The following is a 15,580-nucleotide window of genomic DNA, read 5'->3' as shown; positions in this document are numbered from 1 at the left end:
TTGCTTCCTATTCCAGGTTAGGGAACTTTTCAGCTATTATGTCTGCCAATATGTTCTCTGCCCCTTTCTATTTCTCTTCTCCTTCTGGGACCTCTGTGATGCAAATATTAGTATGCCTGATGTTGAAGTGGAGCTCTCTTAAACTGTTCTCTTTTCTTTTTATTTGTTTTTCTTTTTTCTGTTCAGCTTCAGTGATATCCACTATTCTGTCTTCCAGTTCACTGATCTGTTCCCTTGTATCATTTAATCTACTGTTGATTCCTTCTAGTGTATTTTTCATTACAGTTATTGTGTTCTTCATCTCTTTTTGGTTCTCCTTTATATCTTCTAACTCTTTGTTATGAACTTCTAACTTCTCACTCATCCATTCTTCTTCCAAGTTCTTTGATAGTCTTATGATCATTACCCTGAACTCTTTCTTGGGTAGATTGCCTATCTCCACTTCACTTAGCCTTCTTCCAGGGTTTTATCTTGTTTCTTCATTTGGAACATGTTCCTCTGTTGCCTCATTTTGCCTAATTTGCTGTTATTATTTCTATGTATCTGGTAGACTGGTTACATTTGACCTTGGAGAAGTGGCTCTTTGTAGGAGATGTCCTATCAGCACATTCCCCTCTGGTCATCAGAGCTATATGCTATAAGCATGCCCCCTATGTGGACTGCATGGCACCTTCTCTCATGGAGGGCTGTCTAATGGGGGTGGTCTGGTTGGCATGGCTGGCCCCTCGTCCTATTGGTTGCTGGACCCTGCCATGTGCACAGGCTGCCAGCTGCTGTTTGGCAGGGCTGGGTCACAAGGTCACTGGGTGCAGAACCCCAGGGGGTCCCAGGGCTAGTGCTGGCTCACTGATGAGCAGAGCCAGATTCTGGGGTGGGAGGTTGTGGCGCCTAGGTATCAGAACTGGTGTCAGACTGCTATTGGGTGGGACTGGTTCCTGACATAGCTGGTGTGGAACCCAGGGTGTCCAGAAGCTTGTGTCAGCCCCCTGGTTAGTGGGGCCAGATCCTGGAGTGACTGGCTGAGGGGTGTCTCAGAGCTGGTGTTGTCCTGCTGGTGGGTGTGGCTGGCTTGTCCTGAGGCTAGAGGTGGCTCACTGGTGGGCAGCGCCTAAACCCATAGCATTTGGGGGCCAGTGCCTGCTCACTGGTGTGTGGAGCTGGGTTCCAGGGTCTCTGGCTGTAGGGCCATGGGGGTTCTGAGTCTAGTGCCTGGGCACTGGTGTATGGGGCCAGGTCCTGGGCCCTCTGGTGGACAGGGATGTGTCCAGGGGTGGCTGTGGGCTCAGAGGTTCTTAAGGTAACCTGCCTTCTGATGGGTGGGGCTGCAAGTAACATGCTCAGCTACTTACTTGGCTTGACGTATCCCAGTACTGGTGCCTGTAGTCTGGTGGGTGGGGGTGGGGTGGGGTGGCAGACGGGGTCCCAAGGCTAGTAAGCTAGAAGGAGAATTCCAGATGGACATTTGCCAACATCCAGCATCACTCGACAGCATCAGAATTCTAGATGGACACTTCTACATGGTAGAAGGAGCTCCCCAAGATGGCTGCCACCAGTGTCTGTTTCCCTGGGGCGAACTGCAGTTGTCTCCTGCCTCTACTTGAGACTTGCCAACATTAGCAGATGGATCTGATCCAGGCTCCCTTCAAATTACTGCCTCTGTCCTGGGTCCCAGAGTGTGAGAAGTTTTCTGTGCACTCTTTAAGAATGGAGTTTCTACTTCCCACAGCCTCTGGGTCTCCCAAAAGTAAGTCCACCAGCCTTCAAAGCCAAGTGTTCTGAGGGCTCGTTTTCCCCGTGTAAAACCCCCAGGCTGGGGAGCCTAATGTGTGGGGCTCAGACCCTTCACTCCTGGGGGAGAACCTCTGCAATTGTAATTATTCTTCTGTTTGTGGGTTGCCCACCTAGTGGTATGGCTCTTGACTATACCACAGCACTGCCCCTCCTACCCATCTCCTGTGGTTCCTTCTTTGGATCTTTAGTTGTAGAAGATCTTTTCTGGTAGATTCTATCACTATCATCAGTAGTTGTTCTGTTAATAGTTGTAAAGTTGGTGTGCCCATGAAAGGAGGTGAGCTCAAGGTTTTTGTACTCCACCGTCTTGGCCGTGATTGTCTCTTGAGGGTCTAATAAAATGATGGAAGTTTAAACACTTAAAAAAACTATATATGTGTGTGTGTGTATATATATATATATATATATTCATACATATATATATGTGTGTATATCTATATATCTGCATATCTATACCTATCTATCGATTGATACAGAGCAGGGCCCTGTGGGGCTCTTGGGCACTAAGCCTTTCTGAGTCCCCCATTTCTTTGATTACAGGAAATAGCCTTCATTCAGCCTCCATGACTTTCCCTGAGTTCCAGTGGGCAGATTCAAGCAGTTGTTAATTAGGGAAGGGAGGCGATGCGAGTCAAGAGAGAAACAGTCAAGAGACACAATAGTGCAGCCTTGGGGCAAGGTCCTGGTTCCCCATCAATGGATACACACAACCATACCTTTGAGCTGTTTTGCAGATACTGAAATCCCCTCCAGGTGGGAAGTGCTAACAAGTAATGATGGTATGCTTCCCACAAGCATGTAGACCCCAGACCAGTTGGAACCTGAAGGTTGATGATGCTGACTCCTACTTAGCTCACTGCCAACCAACCACTCAGAAGAATGTCCACAAGCTGATCACACCCCATTACTGTAAAACTTCTCACTACCCTCTCCAAGTTGGGACACACGGTTTTGAGGGCATTAGCCTGCTGTGGCCCCCTTTGCCTGGCAAAGCAATAAAGCTATTCTTTTCTACTTCACCCAAAACTCTGTCTCCAAGATTTAACTTGGTGTCGGGGTACAGAGGCCGGATTTGGCTTCAATTTTGGTGCACAGCATGGGACTGACTTAGGGACAGTCCCAGGTCGGGGTGGGGGGGTCCCTTGGCTTGATCGGACGCTCCGAGGTTTTCTCCATGCCAGCCTCTTTCAAGAGAGCGGAAGGTTGGAGAATTCCTTTAGAGGCCAGATCGCCTGGGACTCTTGCCTGGAAAGGCCAAGCCCCAGTTTATCCTGTCCGCCATCCTGGCAGCTGGAACTCCAAGGCGGGAGTAGGGCAGAAGAGGGACCACCCTAGCAGCTGCCAAGGCCATCTCTGCCTTGAGGACATTCCTCTCTTCCTCCCCCCTCACTGCCCTGGACTTCCTACTCCAAGGAATTGTTTTGGGGAAGCAGAAAAGTAGCGTTTGGGATGTTACGACACCTCTGCCAGTGTTTTGGTAAGCCCCCTCAGCTTGCATGCTGAGGCCACTTGGTTTGGTCTGTTTGGCGAACCTCTGGTTCCCGTTTGGGGATTTTTCCATTAGGAAGATCCAAGGCCACCGGGTTAGAGGGAGTTGGAAGCCAGTTTGAGCCTTGGGCTGTTTGTTTCTTTTTGTGTGTGTGTGGCTTCTGTTTGGCTGGCGAGGATTCTGGTTTTGCTTTCCATTTTGTGTGTGAGGCTGTTTAATTCGACTCAACATGGGAAGCGCTTCTTCTTGTATTCCATCTGATAGCCCCCCGGGAAAATTTTGGCAGATTGGTCGACCTATAACTATGAATCTATGACTAAAAAGAATAAGGTTCTATTGTAATTCTGTTTGGCCAAAGTATATTCTTAAAAGTGAGGAGAGGTGGCCTTTGCATGGTGGCCTAAATTATTATACTATTCTTCAGGTAGAATTGTTTTGTCACAGGAATGGAAAGGCTGGGAATTCTCTCCACTCCATCTGGGCTAGCCACTCTGGGCTCCCTGAGAGCCAACTCTGGGTTTGTTCTCTTTCAAGAACTGACCCAATCTATTTGCAAGCCTTTCTCTGGGAATGGAAGTGGAATTTTTAAACTATACCTCCTCTGATATTCTGTCTGTGTGGCCGTAGTTTATCTGTTGTTTGTGTTTTTGTGGATATTGTTTTGGGGTAAGCCACTCAGGCTTGCACAGGATGGGAAAATTCTACCCAATCATTGCAAGCCATTTTGAGTTCTCAGTCTGGGAGTGGAAATGGAATCTTTGGGCTACACCTTGTCTGATCTTTTGTTTGTGGGACCGTGTTTGTTGTTTGTATGTATGTGTGTCAGTACTTATATTGACTGGTCGAGATGTCATTGCTAAATAACAGGGATCACATGAGAAAATACCAGGGAATCCTTCCCTGTTGTGTCAGGCTTTGCCTGTGGCGGGATGCTGGTTGGGATTTTCCCTTTGGGACAAGCCTTGTTATGGGTAACCAGAGTTCTGTTCCATCTTGTAACCGCCCCTCGCCCCCAGGGTATTGTTACAAAACTGCGAGAGACCACTGTGCCCAGACCCTCAGGAATACTTATCTTATCTAGACTATCTCTAGAAAAAAAAAAAAAAGGTGGGGGGCAGAGGGGGGAAGCCTTTTTAAAATCAAGCGGAAAAACTGAGATTTCTGGTTGTCTTTATGTAAAAGTTAACTTGTAAATGAGCTCTATTTAATTCACTTAAAATCAAGCACTTACAAATTCAATCTAAATGTGTAGAAAATGGCCAAGATAAATTTTGGGACCACATGATCTGGGGATTATTCAGTACTGAACTGATATTTGCTATTGAAGGTGGCTTAAGCTTGTTGGTTTGATTAATATAGACATTTCTTTAGAGTTATCAATGTTAAGTAATGCAAGTGAGATAAGAGCTTTTGGGTAAAACTCTTTAGGAATAATTGTTTTAGGAATGTGTACTTAAGAATAATCTTTTCAGCTGCTTGGTAGCTTAAAAATTTAGAGTTAAGTTAAATGATGGAAGTTTATTGAATAGGTAGGTCATTTCCAAATAAAATATTAAGATACTGAAACATTAATTAGTGAATGTTGGCTTCCCTTGGCAGAGAGGAGACTAAAGGTATTTAGGAATCTAAAGGTATTTGGTGCCACCCTGGGATATTCTCCATAAGAAAGCACATGTTTTTAGAATTGTGCCTGGTCAGGATTTTCTAAGATTGGATTATTAAATCTAGTTAGGTAGATGGATTTTGTTGGGAGTGGGCTAGAGCAAGACCAGATTCAGATTCGGTTTCTCCCTTCAAAGTTTTCTTAGAATACTGTTTTTGATGACAGCTCCTGAGTTTCTTTGCCTTTAAGCGATCTATATTTGCTTTTGAAGTCTCTTCACTTTGGTTAAATGAAATAAGTATTGTGTGACAGATTCTAAAAGTTCTTTCAACCTCCAACTAACGTTAAGATGCTTTAGAAGGCCGAGGCATCTCAGAGAGAAATATTTAATTAGTATGTTAAATTACATGGCATTCCTAAAAATCTAGTATGTCCTTGTAAAATGTTATCAGTCGTAATTCTAGTTATTTAAAAATGTTGCACGTTACAGCAATAACTAAATTTCTTTTTGTCAATCCCATTGTGATCAAATGTTTAACCATGACTTTTTAAGTCTATGATTTGTAGACAGTTATTATTTTGTATTTTGATAAATCTCAGGTTGTACTGGGAAACTGGGTAAGAAATTAAAAAAAAAAAATCCTAAGGGAAAACTTGATGGTTTCATAAAAAGTTAACAAGAGGATTGGTTACTAAATGAACTGGTGAATATGGTTATAATTTTTATGGGTTTTGTCTGAAATGTTACTGGCTTTGATCTGTGTTTTCCAGATATAGGAAAAAAACTTCCCCTCAAGTTGGTTATGATTTGCAACAATTTGGTAAATTACACCTCTGTGAGTAAATTTGAGATATTTTTCTTTTCCCTCTGCCTGTTCCCTTCAAAAATTGGAGACTCTTGGATTCTGAGCAGCCTTATCAGGCGAATGAGAAAAACTGTCTCCTGGCATGTGCAGAAATCTTGATATTTTGGGGACCTCTAAAAGAGAGAAATCCACCTAGGCAAAATCTGATGGCAGGCCTTTGATATGGCTTTCTTGGCCTTGAGAGGCCTTTTGGAAATTTAGTCTGAGACTTCTTCTGAGGAATTACACCAGAGTCAATGTGGAAGAACCTATGTGGTCAATGGACCAATCTTATTTTAGAAACAAATTAGTCTTGGCTATACTTGATGAACATGGGGGCAATTTTAGAAAAAAATTATGTTTCACTGAATATTAAATTCTAGTTTTGTTAATTAATGTCTGTGCTTACCAAGACTTGCTTCCCAGATAGTTCCTTGTGGTTATGTTATCTTGTTCCAAAATTTAATTAAATTGTCAGAAGAACACTCTAAGTTTGTTTCTGAAGCCTAACTTTGTAATCAGTCTTTGGATAAAGATCAGATGCTCCATGATCTACAACCAGGAGATTAACACCAGGTTATGTTCATTCAAATTTAAAGGGTCACTTATGTTGGGGACAATTAAACCCATACTAGGGATAACCAGACTAGTAACACTAGGAAACTGGGCTGGGTGCCTTATGGATAATGCCAATATATAATTTCCCTTAAAGATAAGGATTGGTACAGAACAGACTAAGTCAGAAGACCTGGGATATACTGGGCTGCACCTAATGGAAGTTCTTAACTTATATTCTGAATTATGACCTTACTAATCTGCTAGCTATATTGTTTTTTATATTGCCTGTTTTGCAAAATTGTTGTTTCTTGCATTATCAAAGGTGTGACTGAGCCTCTGATAAAATGATGATGTATAGTTCCATATGAGATCAATGATTGTAATAGTGTAACTAGATATGGGAAGAAGCAACAAGAGGGAATAGTTTCCTGGACCATAAGAGACTAGGAAGACAGGTGGCCCAGAGACTTTTGGTTACTAGTAAGGCCTAGTCCAGTAAGTAATAGCACATTGAGTGGCCTATCAGCAAAATCTTTGCCAGACCTGGGAATGAGCATTCCTAGCACCGTGGGACAAAATGGTCATGAAATGCCCGCAAACCATGGTCAAGTTTATGATCCTGAAGGGGCTCTGCCAACTGCAAATTGCCATCTGCCTCTGCAAGGAATAGGCCAATGGCCACTGTGGCCACTGACCTTCAACACCCCCTGAAAGGAATTCAGGGTGGAGATCAGGAATGAGTCACTCTGCTCTGAGAAAAACTGGCAGAACAGGGCTTTAGATAGTTAGATATTTTCAGAAGATTTTATGAGCCCAAATTCTTGCATCTTCTCATATCTAGAAAAGCACTGAAATCATTAACGGTGACATCTGCTTTGGCCATTAAGAAGAGAAATGCAATTGGAAGTCAAAATGGAGGAGCTATTGGTTCAGACATATGGATGTGATTTCAGACATGTTCCTATATTGCTGAGAGCTCGAATTTTCTGAGCTGTGTCAGACCTAGGGGATGGCACCAGCCAATCTCAAAACAGTGTCCACTGGTAACTGCAACCTTATAGTTTCAAGGTATCCCCTTGTAACTATTAAACTTTTTAGACAATAAAATTGCTTTAGATCAGATATTAACAACAAAAGAGGAGACATATTTAATGGCCAATGGCTCCTGTTATATATATCTGAATACCATATCAGAAGTTAAAACCTAGTTAGATAAAATTAGACAACTGGCTACCTGGCTACAAGTCTCCCTTAAAGAGCCAGGTCCAGACTGGGTTTCAGGCTTAAATTCCCAGGGGATTGAGACCTTAATCATACTAAACTCAGATCCAGGACTTGGAACTCAGTAATATTTCCAACTCGGTGTCCCAAATTGAGGCAGGACTATGCCCCATTTCAGCTGGAATTAGCCAGAGCAGTTGTCACCCTATTCCCTAAAAGATTCAGGGAAGGTTAAAAAAGGGAGATTAAAACCAAGTCCCTGGGCTTCCCTGGTGGCGCAGTGGTTGAGAGTCCGCCTGCTGATGCAGAGGACACGGGTTCGTGCCCCGTTCCGGGAAGATCCCACATGCCGTGGAGCGGCTAGGCCCGTGAGCCATGGCCGCTGAGCCTGCGCGTCTGCAGCCTGTGCTCCGCAACGGGAGAGGCCACAACAGTGAGAGGCCCGCGTATCGCAAAAAAAACCCAAAAAAAACAAAAAAAACAAAAAAAAAACCAAGTCCCCTGAAACCAAGTTCCTCTGCTGAGTTTATGATTAATGTCTCTATCTAAAACAGTTATTCCCTTCCTTGTCCAACATCTGTTCTCAAGATTGAGGAATATCAAAGAAAAGGGGGGATTGATACTGAGCATGGCCCTGTGGGGCTCTCGGGTACAAAGACTTTCTATGTCCCCCCATTTCTCTGATTGCAGAAAATAGCCTTCATTCAGCCTCCATGACCTTCTCTGAGTTCCAATGGGCAGATTCAAGCAGTTGTTAATTAGGGAATGTATGGGATGGGAGACAAGGTATAAACAGTCAAGAGAAACAATAGTGCAGCCTTGGGGCAGGGTCCTGGTTCCCCATCAATGGATACACACAACAATATCTTGAGCTGTTTTGCAGATACTGAAACCCCCTCCAGGTGGGAAGAGTTAACAATTAATGATGGTATGCTTCCCACAAGCACGTAGACCCCAGACCAGTTGGAATCTTAAGGTTGATGATGCTGACTTCTACTTACCTCATCAACCAACCAATCAGAAGAATGTCCACAAACTGATCACACCCCATTACTATAAAACTTCTCACTACCCTCTCCAAGTTGGGACACATGGGTTTTGAGGGCATTAGCCCACTGTGGCCCCCTTTGCCTGGCAAAGCAATAAAGCTATTCTTTTCTACTTCACCCAAAGCTGTCTGAGATTTAACTCAGGGTCGGGGTACAGAGGCTGGATTCGGCTTCTCTATCTATCTATCTATCTATCTAAAATGCTATGCCAGTGTAAGACAGTTCTCTTGTTGTTGATACTTTGATTGTAATCAAATAAAAAAAGAGACTATGTACAGTTGATCAGAATCTAATTGGCATTAACACCATATTCTTTGTTAAGTAGAAAAACAATAAATGTTTGATTCTGTGGAAAATTTCTGATTTAGATAATATAGGAGTTTCTTTTTGTGTCTTTTGTTTAAATTAATCCTTTATATTGATAGACTTTAGCAAAGATAATCAAACTTTCCTAACTAGGATGTACAACAGTGCTTGGATATTCAAGGTAAGTTAATAGTTATTTTTTTGTTTTAAGTTATGTAAATGAGAGTTGGCACACTGAGCAATAAATAAATGCATTGGCAAGCATGTGCTTTTTCTTCCTTTTATTTTGCAAAGTGATTTTCTTTTTTCTTTAATTTTAGGAAACAGATATTGATGACAGATATGGAGATTTGGATTCCAGAACAGATTCTGATATTCCAGAAATTCCACCATCCTCAGATAGAACCCCTGAGATCCTCAAGAAAGCTCTATCTGGTTTGTCTTCAAGGTATGGTTGGTTGAAGATGAATCTAATGGGTACACAAAATAAACTGTGAGGTTATCCTGGACCATGTCCAATGTAATAAATTTCACTTTTGGTGAGTTTTAGAGCTATGAGAGGAGGCTTTACACTTTTTCACCATATATGAACACAGTATTAGAGGCTTGATGTACATCCTTTCGTTCATCCTTAAAATCTTGTTAAGTGTGAGAAAACCAAGTCTGAGAGGTTAACTGGTGAAGGTTACAGAGCTAGCAAGTTGTGGACCTGGCATTTCTGCCCTTGTCTGACAGGTTTCTGAAGCCAGTGACCCATTTACCAAATCAGGTTGCCTTTTCTGGTATTGGAACATCTAAAAAAGAAAATTCTATATTCTCTGTTCCCTGTTTTTCAAATGCCAGATGGAAATAGGTATTTTTTTTCCTTTTAACAGAGTTTAAAATCATTGTCCAAAACTCTACAACCCTTTACCATTTTATATTTGTGCTATACTTTTAAATGTTTAATAACCACCCAATTTCAGCTAATTTTATATTGCCCTTCATTGTATTCTTTGTAATATGAATTATAAAATTTATAAAAGCAAAATAAATATAATATCCAGATTAACATATGAAACCTGAAATATTGGTACAGAACACTCTTTTTTCAAGTTTTTAATACTGTTACACACAGTAAGAGGTTCATTTTACACCATGCCCCAAGAGACACACAAATGTATATTTTAACTGCTGTAAAAATGTTATAAAGCAATTCTTGCCATTGCTATGTGTGATGCTCTCTGATTTCTTTTATTTTTGATAGCTGTTCTATGTTATTGAACAAAAATACGCTGGATTACTAAATTGATTTTACTACCCATGGGTCATAGATTGGAGTTTGAAAAATACTGATTTAGTCATATCTAGTGAATATAATGTGAGCTTTTCTGATTTTTAATTTCCTAGAGGATGACCATAGTAGAATAAATTGGTTCAAAACAAAGTTTTCATATTTCTTAGCCAATAGATATATAATTTTTTGCTGTCCATTATTAAAAGCATGGTTATCATTTTAGTAGTTCTTGTTCCCAGTTGTTTTCATGACCTAGTTCACAGATGTACCTTTTTTTAAAAATCTCACCTGGTCTTTCTTAGATCTGGATTTTTTTTCATATTGATGTTATGTAAGAATAATGCTGGATTCCTTTGTGTCACTCATAACAAGATTTTCCTTAATAATTTTTTTTTTCCTGGCATAAAGCAACAATGGCAAGTAGTAGTAGCTGGTATTTATTGAGCATGTATATTTGCTAGGTGCTGCTCCAAGTACTTTATATGTGTTGACTAATTTATTCTCACAACAACCCTGTAACTGTATAAATGGAGAAACTGAAGCACAGAAATGTTTTATATCAAGGGTCGTGTAGCTAGCAAGTGATAGAGCCACATTCTGAACCTAGGCATTGTGCTCTATTTATGAAAGAATTGGTTTTAACAGCAGATAATATATGACTAGTTTCAATCTTTTCGAGAAACTTCTCTGTAAAGATTAAATAAATGTTTTAAAATCTACATTTTAGCCTCTTTTTAATACCCCAAATAGTCTGCCTTACAAAGATTTAGAAATTGTAGATGCATAGGATTAAAAATACTAATTATATAAGGAATGTACATGGTTTGTCGAAGAAAACCCTATCATCCTCCTACCAAGACATTAATATTTAAAATACTGTGATGTTTATCTTTGAAACTTTTTTGTTTTTTACATTGTGTGCATGTGTGTGCCTGTGTGTGTAATGTAAAAATAGCACTGTACTGTTTTCTGCCTTGTTATTTTCATTTTCATTCCATGGTATTAGGAACAACATCCTGAAATATGTGTAAATATTTTAATGACTGTATGATATATTTCTTTGTAGAGCTATAGTTCAACTTACTTAACTTTAACAGCAATTGCTAGACATTTAGCCAATTTCTAAATTTTCACAAAACCAACTCTGCTTTAAATATATTTCTTTATAGCTAACTTTTATTTAGAATCAATAATTATTTTCTTAGTATAAAACTTTAAAAGTGAAATTCCTTGGTCAAAATTTATGTTCATTTTTTAAGGCTCTAATATATAATGCCAAAAAGAGCATAAGCCATTGAAATTGGAAAGAGCGTGAAAGGTCTTCAGTCACTTGGCAGTTGTCCCAGTCTGTTTCTTGACCCGTGTATGGGTCTGTGGAAATGAATATTCATTAGCCAGTGAAGTCTGGCTCTCTCCTTTAGTAAAGAGCTTCTTCAGCAATGAGTCTAACTTAGTAGTTCTCTCTGGAAGGGGCAGTGCCTTGGATTTTGTACCTTCCCCCAACCAGTGAACATTTGGCAGTGTCTGGAGGCATTTTAGGTTGTCACCATAAGAGATGGTGCTGCTGGGGCTTCCCTGGTAGCGCAGTGGTTGAGAGTCCGCCTGCCGATGCAGGGGGCACGGGTTTGTGCCCTGGTCTGGGAAGATCCCACATGCCGTGGAGCGGCTGGACCCATGAGCCATGGCCGCTGAGCCTGTGCGTCCGGAGCCTGTGCTCCGCAACGGGAGAGGCCACAGCAGTGAGAGCCCCGCATACTGCAAAAAAAAAAAAAAGAGGTGGTGCTGCTGGCACTTAGTAGGTAGAGGCCAGGGAAGATCCTACAGTACACAGAACAACTCTTCACAACAAAGAATGATCTGGCTCAAATGTTACTAGTGAAGGTTGAGAAACCGTGGAAATACCCAGGCATAGTCTTGCTGGTGCTCTTGTACTCTATAATGCCATCTTCTTTGGCCCTGGGAACCTGCACACATCCCATTAACTTCCTTCTAAGGCTGGTAGATAGACTTTCTCAAAACCCCTGCTCTTTGCTAGATGGCCCACCAAGTTCTTGTTTGTTCTTGAAGAGTGCTTCTGTGCCCTAATTCTTGGCTCAGGTGAACTGCCTTGCCAACCTAGGTCTTTCTCATTATGCTTGTACCACTAGGAAAATTTTTTTTAAAATTTTATTACTTTTGGGACTTCCCCAGCGGTCCAGTGGTTAAAACTCCGCGTTTCCACTGCAAGGGGCATGGGTTCGATCCCTGGTCGAGGAACTAGGATCCCACATGCTGTGTGGCATGGCCAAAAAAAAAAAAAAGCCAATAAATTTTTATTACTTTTTTTTTTTTGCGGTACGCGGGCCTCTCACTGTTGTGGCCTCTCCTGTCGTGGAGCACAGGCTCCGGACATGCAGGCTCAGCGGCCAGGGCTCACGGGCCCAGCTTCTCCGCGGCATGTGGGATCTTCCTGGACCAGGGCACGAACCCGTGTCCCCTGAATCGGCAGGCGGACTCTCAACCACTGTGCCACCAGGGAAGCCCAAATTTTTATTACTTTTGAAATAAAAACCCCTTAAGAGTTGTAGTAACAGTAAGACATTGTGCATCACATAACTGATTTGAGCAATAAATGTGTAACCACTTTAGATAATCACTTTAAAGGATGCTGATTAATTATATACTTTTTAGAAATTTTATTTCTAGCTCATATAGGTCCTGGAAACATGAGACTTGAATGGATTTCTCTACTGATTCTGAGTTCCTTTACCTAAAACAATCTGTGAGGTGATGACTTGGACTCAAAATTAAGGCTTACTCTAATGTGATCATGGTGGCATGGTAAAGGAAATCAAGAATTTTGAATTCGGAACCAGACTTTCCTCTGGATTTTAGTTACAATGGTACATATTCTTTTGCATATCAATGCTCTGTTTTGAACTCAGTGCTTCTCCCCTAAGAGATAACTTTGGGTTACTGTATCAATGGATATATATATTAAGTTTAAGTATGTGCTTTTATGTGCTTAACTTTGTGTTAGGTATTCTTGGGAGATTTGGGGAGTCATTTAAATTAAAATAAGGCAATTAAGTCTTGTTGGGGAGGGGAATTTTTCTGCCTGGAGTAACATCTGTATAATAAAAGAGAGTAGGTATTTGTTTAAATCTCTGGTTCTCAGAAGCTACCATTCTCTGCTGGTCAGAGCCACTCCTTTAACATTAGAGGTACACTTGGCCCTTTCAACTCCCACCAAGGTCTGATTTCTGACACTTGGGTAGTGTCCTCTTCTCTAGAAGAGGTTCTCAGTAATTCTGAGTCTGAGAATCAGTTATGAAGGAGGGCTAAGTACATTTCTGAGGTTCGTGCAAGGAAGACAGGATTATTATCAGGAGACTGGCTTATGGTCTTTTATTTACCTCTGACTAGCTGTGCGACCTAGCCCAGTTTCCTAATCCATTCATTCATCCTCAAAGAGTTCGTTCTATTAAGTCAAATAGAACCTTTCAGCTGTAGCATTTTTGATTCTGCATTCATTTCAGTTCAGCCCCAAAGCTTACAGTCTCATGAAAAATGTATGAGTCTACATACTTAACTAAACAGTAGAGGGAAATAAAATTGGGTAAGTACAATTTGACCACCTTGTGAAAAACCTTGGAAACTATATAAAAGAGTTTGGACTTACTGTTGGCATTTTAGGTCTTGTGTGGACATGATCAAAGGGATATTTGAGAAAGAGTAGTTAGGGGTATCTAGGCTATATAGGAGAGTGATTGAAAGCAGGGAGTGTAATCAGTATTTGATAAATGGATGAAATCAGCTAATATTTCTGTTACAGAGAGGAGAACGAGGGCTTGTGCTTAGAATACAGTGCATATATGTTACTATACGTTGGGTCAAAATCTCTTGTGATATAATTTAAATGTTAGCATTTGAATTAATAGAAATCAGAAAATTATTTAAAAACTTTACTGTGAGTGTAATGTAAAATGAGTGTAGAATGAATAAACTCAGAGGGCAGCAGTTTTAGATTGAGAAAACATCATGCTTCTATAGGTGTTGTTAGAACGATCTGAGGTGTTTCATACAGTGGCTGCTGACATTTCTTATGACGTAGCCACATAAAGAGTGAAAATATTTGTAAGGTACACTGGGGGTGAAGTGTGAGGCTCCTGTGGTGATGGAGGGCAGGCAAATGGGCTCCCCAGGCTCTTACTGACAGCAGAGGGTCGAGGAGGTCAATTTAGGTCTTGTGTGGCATTCTCAGTCTACCGGGGACCAGCCAGGTGTGCCTCAGGGAAGCTGTGCTCTAAGCACCAGCAGAGGCCCAAGGAGAAGAGAATACTTTTCTATGAAAGGCTCTGTCCCCACAGGAAAGCAGGCAGCACACGCTGAGCAACAGAAAGAACTGACCTTCAGTCTGGCCTTGCCCTCAATGACAGACCTCCCCACACCTTCCTCATTTCCTTGAAATCGCGGTGCTTTCCAGTTTCAGTTCCGCATTTTCCTTTCTTTACTTTTTCTCACTGCAAGGCCGTGCTCTCTGTTCTACACCACCTTAAAATCCATACTCTTTTTAGCCACCACATGGAAGGACAGACACCCTTTGGGAGGGCTGTGCACCTGGCCCCTCCTTCCCACCTGAGTGGCCCTGGGCGGACACGTGCGCACACCTGCGTTGGCCACCTCACCTCCCAGCCTCGCGATTCATCCTGTTCACATGGAGCAAAAACTAGTTCTTTTCTTCGGCTAACAGGATTTTTACATTTCCTTTAGCTCTCAGTGAGTGAGCGAATGCTATTGGTTTGTTTGTTTGGTTTGCGTTGTTGTTATTGTATAAGGTAAAGTATAGGGGATTCCTAAAATATAGTTAAGGGAAACCTGTAAGTCTGGCAACTCATTACTGTAACAACACACAGAAATTTAAGAACACGTTAATGCTAACTCTACAAATATTTCCTTTTTAGGTGGAAAAACTGGTGGATTCGTGGAATTCTTACTCTAACTATGATTTCATTGTTTTTCCTGATCATCTATATGGGATCCTTTATGCTGATGCTTCTTGTAAGTGTTTGCCCAAGTGTCTCTTGCTTTGTTTTTCAGCACTGATATTGAAGTAAATTTGAGCATGTCATGAAAAAGAAGGTGGTTTGAGACTTGACAGCAGCAAATTTAGTTCCTTTAAGCATCTTCTGGTTCATGAAATGACCTGGACTAATCTTTTCCATTTGCAAATTGGCCATTCAGTGTGTATCAAGTATACGTGATATTCAGTAGATACACAACTTTGTGTCAGGCATTGCACCAAGCATTAGGTAGAACAGAAACACACACACCACACACGACTTCAACGTATATGACTGTTAGCTAGATCCCTGACTTCAGGGGACTCATTCTAATGGCAGAGACATGTAAGTAACCATATGAATAAATGGTGTAGTAAATGAGTGGAATAAACCCCATGAT

General features: G+C 41.4%; 1 protein-coding gene across 1 annotated transcript in view; it reads left to right on the top strand.

The window, feature by feature from the left end:
* CDS1 (CDP-diacylglycerol synthase 1) overlaps nucleotides 1–15,580 on the top strand; it is a 68,441-nt gene that overhangs the window by 15,130 nt on the left and 37,731 nt on the right. Inside the window, exons 2-3 of the mRNA XM_024764211.1 lie at nucleotides 9,183–9,310; nucleotides 15,082–15,178. Coding sequence (XP_024619979.1) covers nucleotides 9,183–9,310; nucleotides 15,082–15,178 — 225 coding nt within the window. The remainder of the gene's footprint in view (nucleotides 1–9,182; nucleotides 9,311–15,081; nucleotides 15,179–15,580) is intronic.

The sequence above is a fragment of the Neophocaena asiaeorientalis genome, unplaced genomic scaffold, assembly GCF_003031525.2.
Source record: "Neophocaena asiaeorientalis asiaeorientalis breed wild unplaced genomic scaffold, Neophocaena_asiaeorientalis_V1.1 scaffold296, whole genome shotgun sequence".
Classification (NCBI taxonomy): domain Eukaryota; kingdom Metazoa; phylum Chordata; class Mammalia; order Artiodactyla; family Phocoenidae; genus Neophocaena; species Neophocaena asiaeorientalis.
The sequence above is the reverse complement of the archived record's forward strand: the minus strand, read 5'-3'. Positions and strand labels throughout refer to the sequence as shown.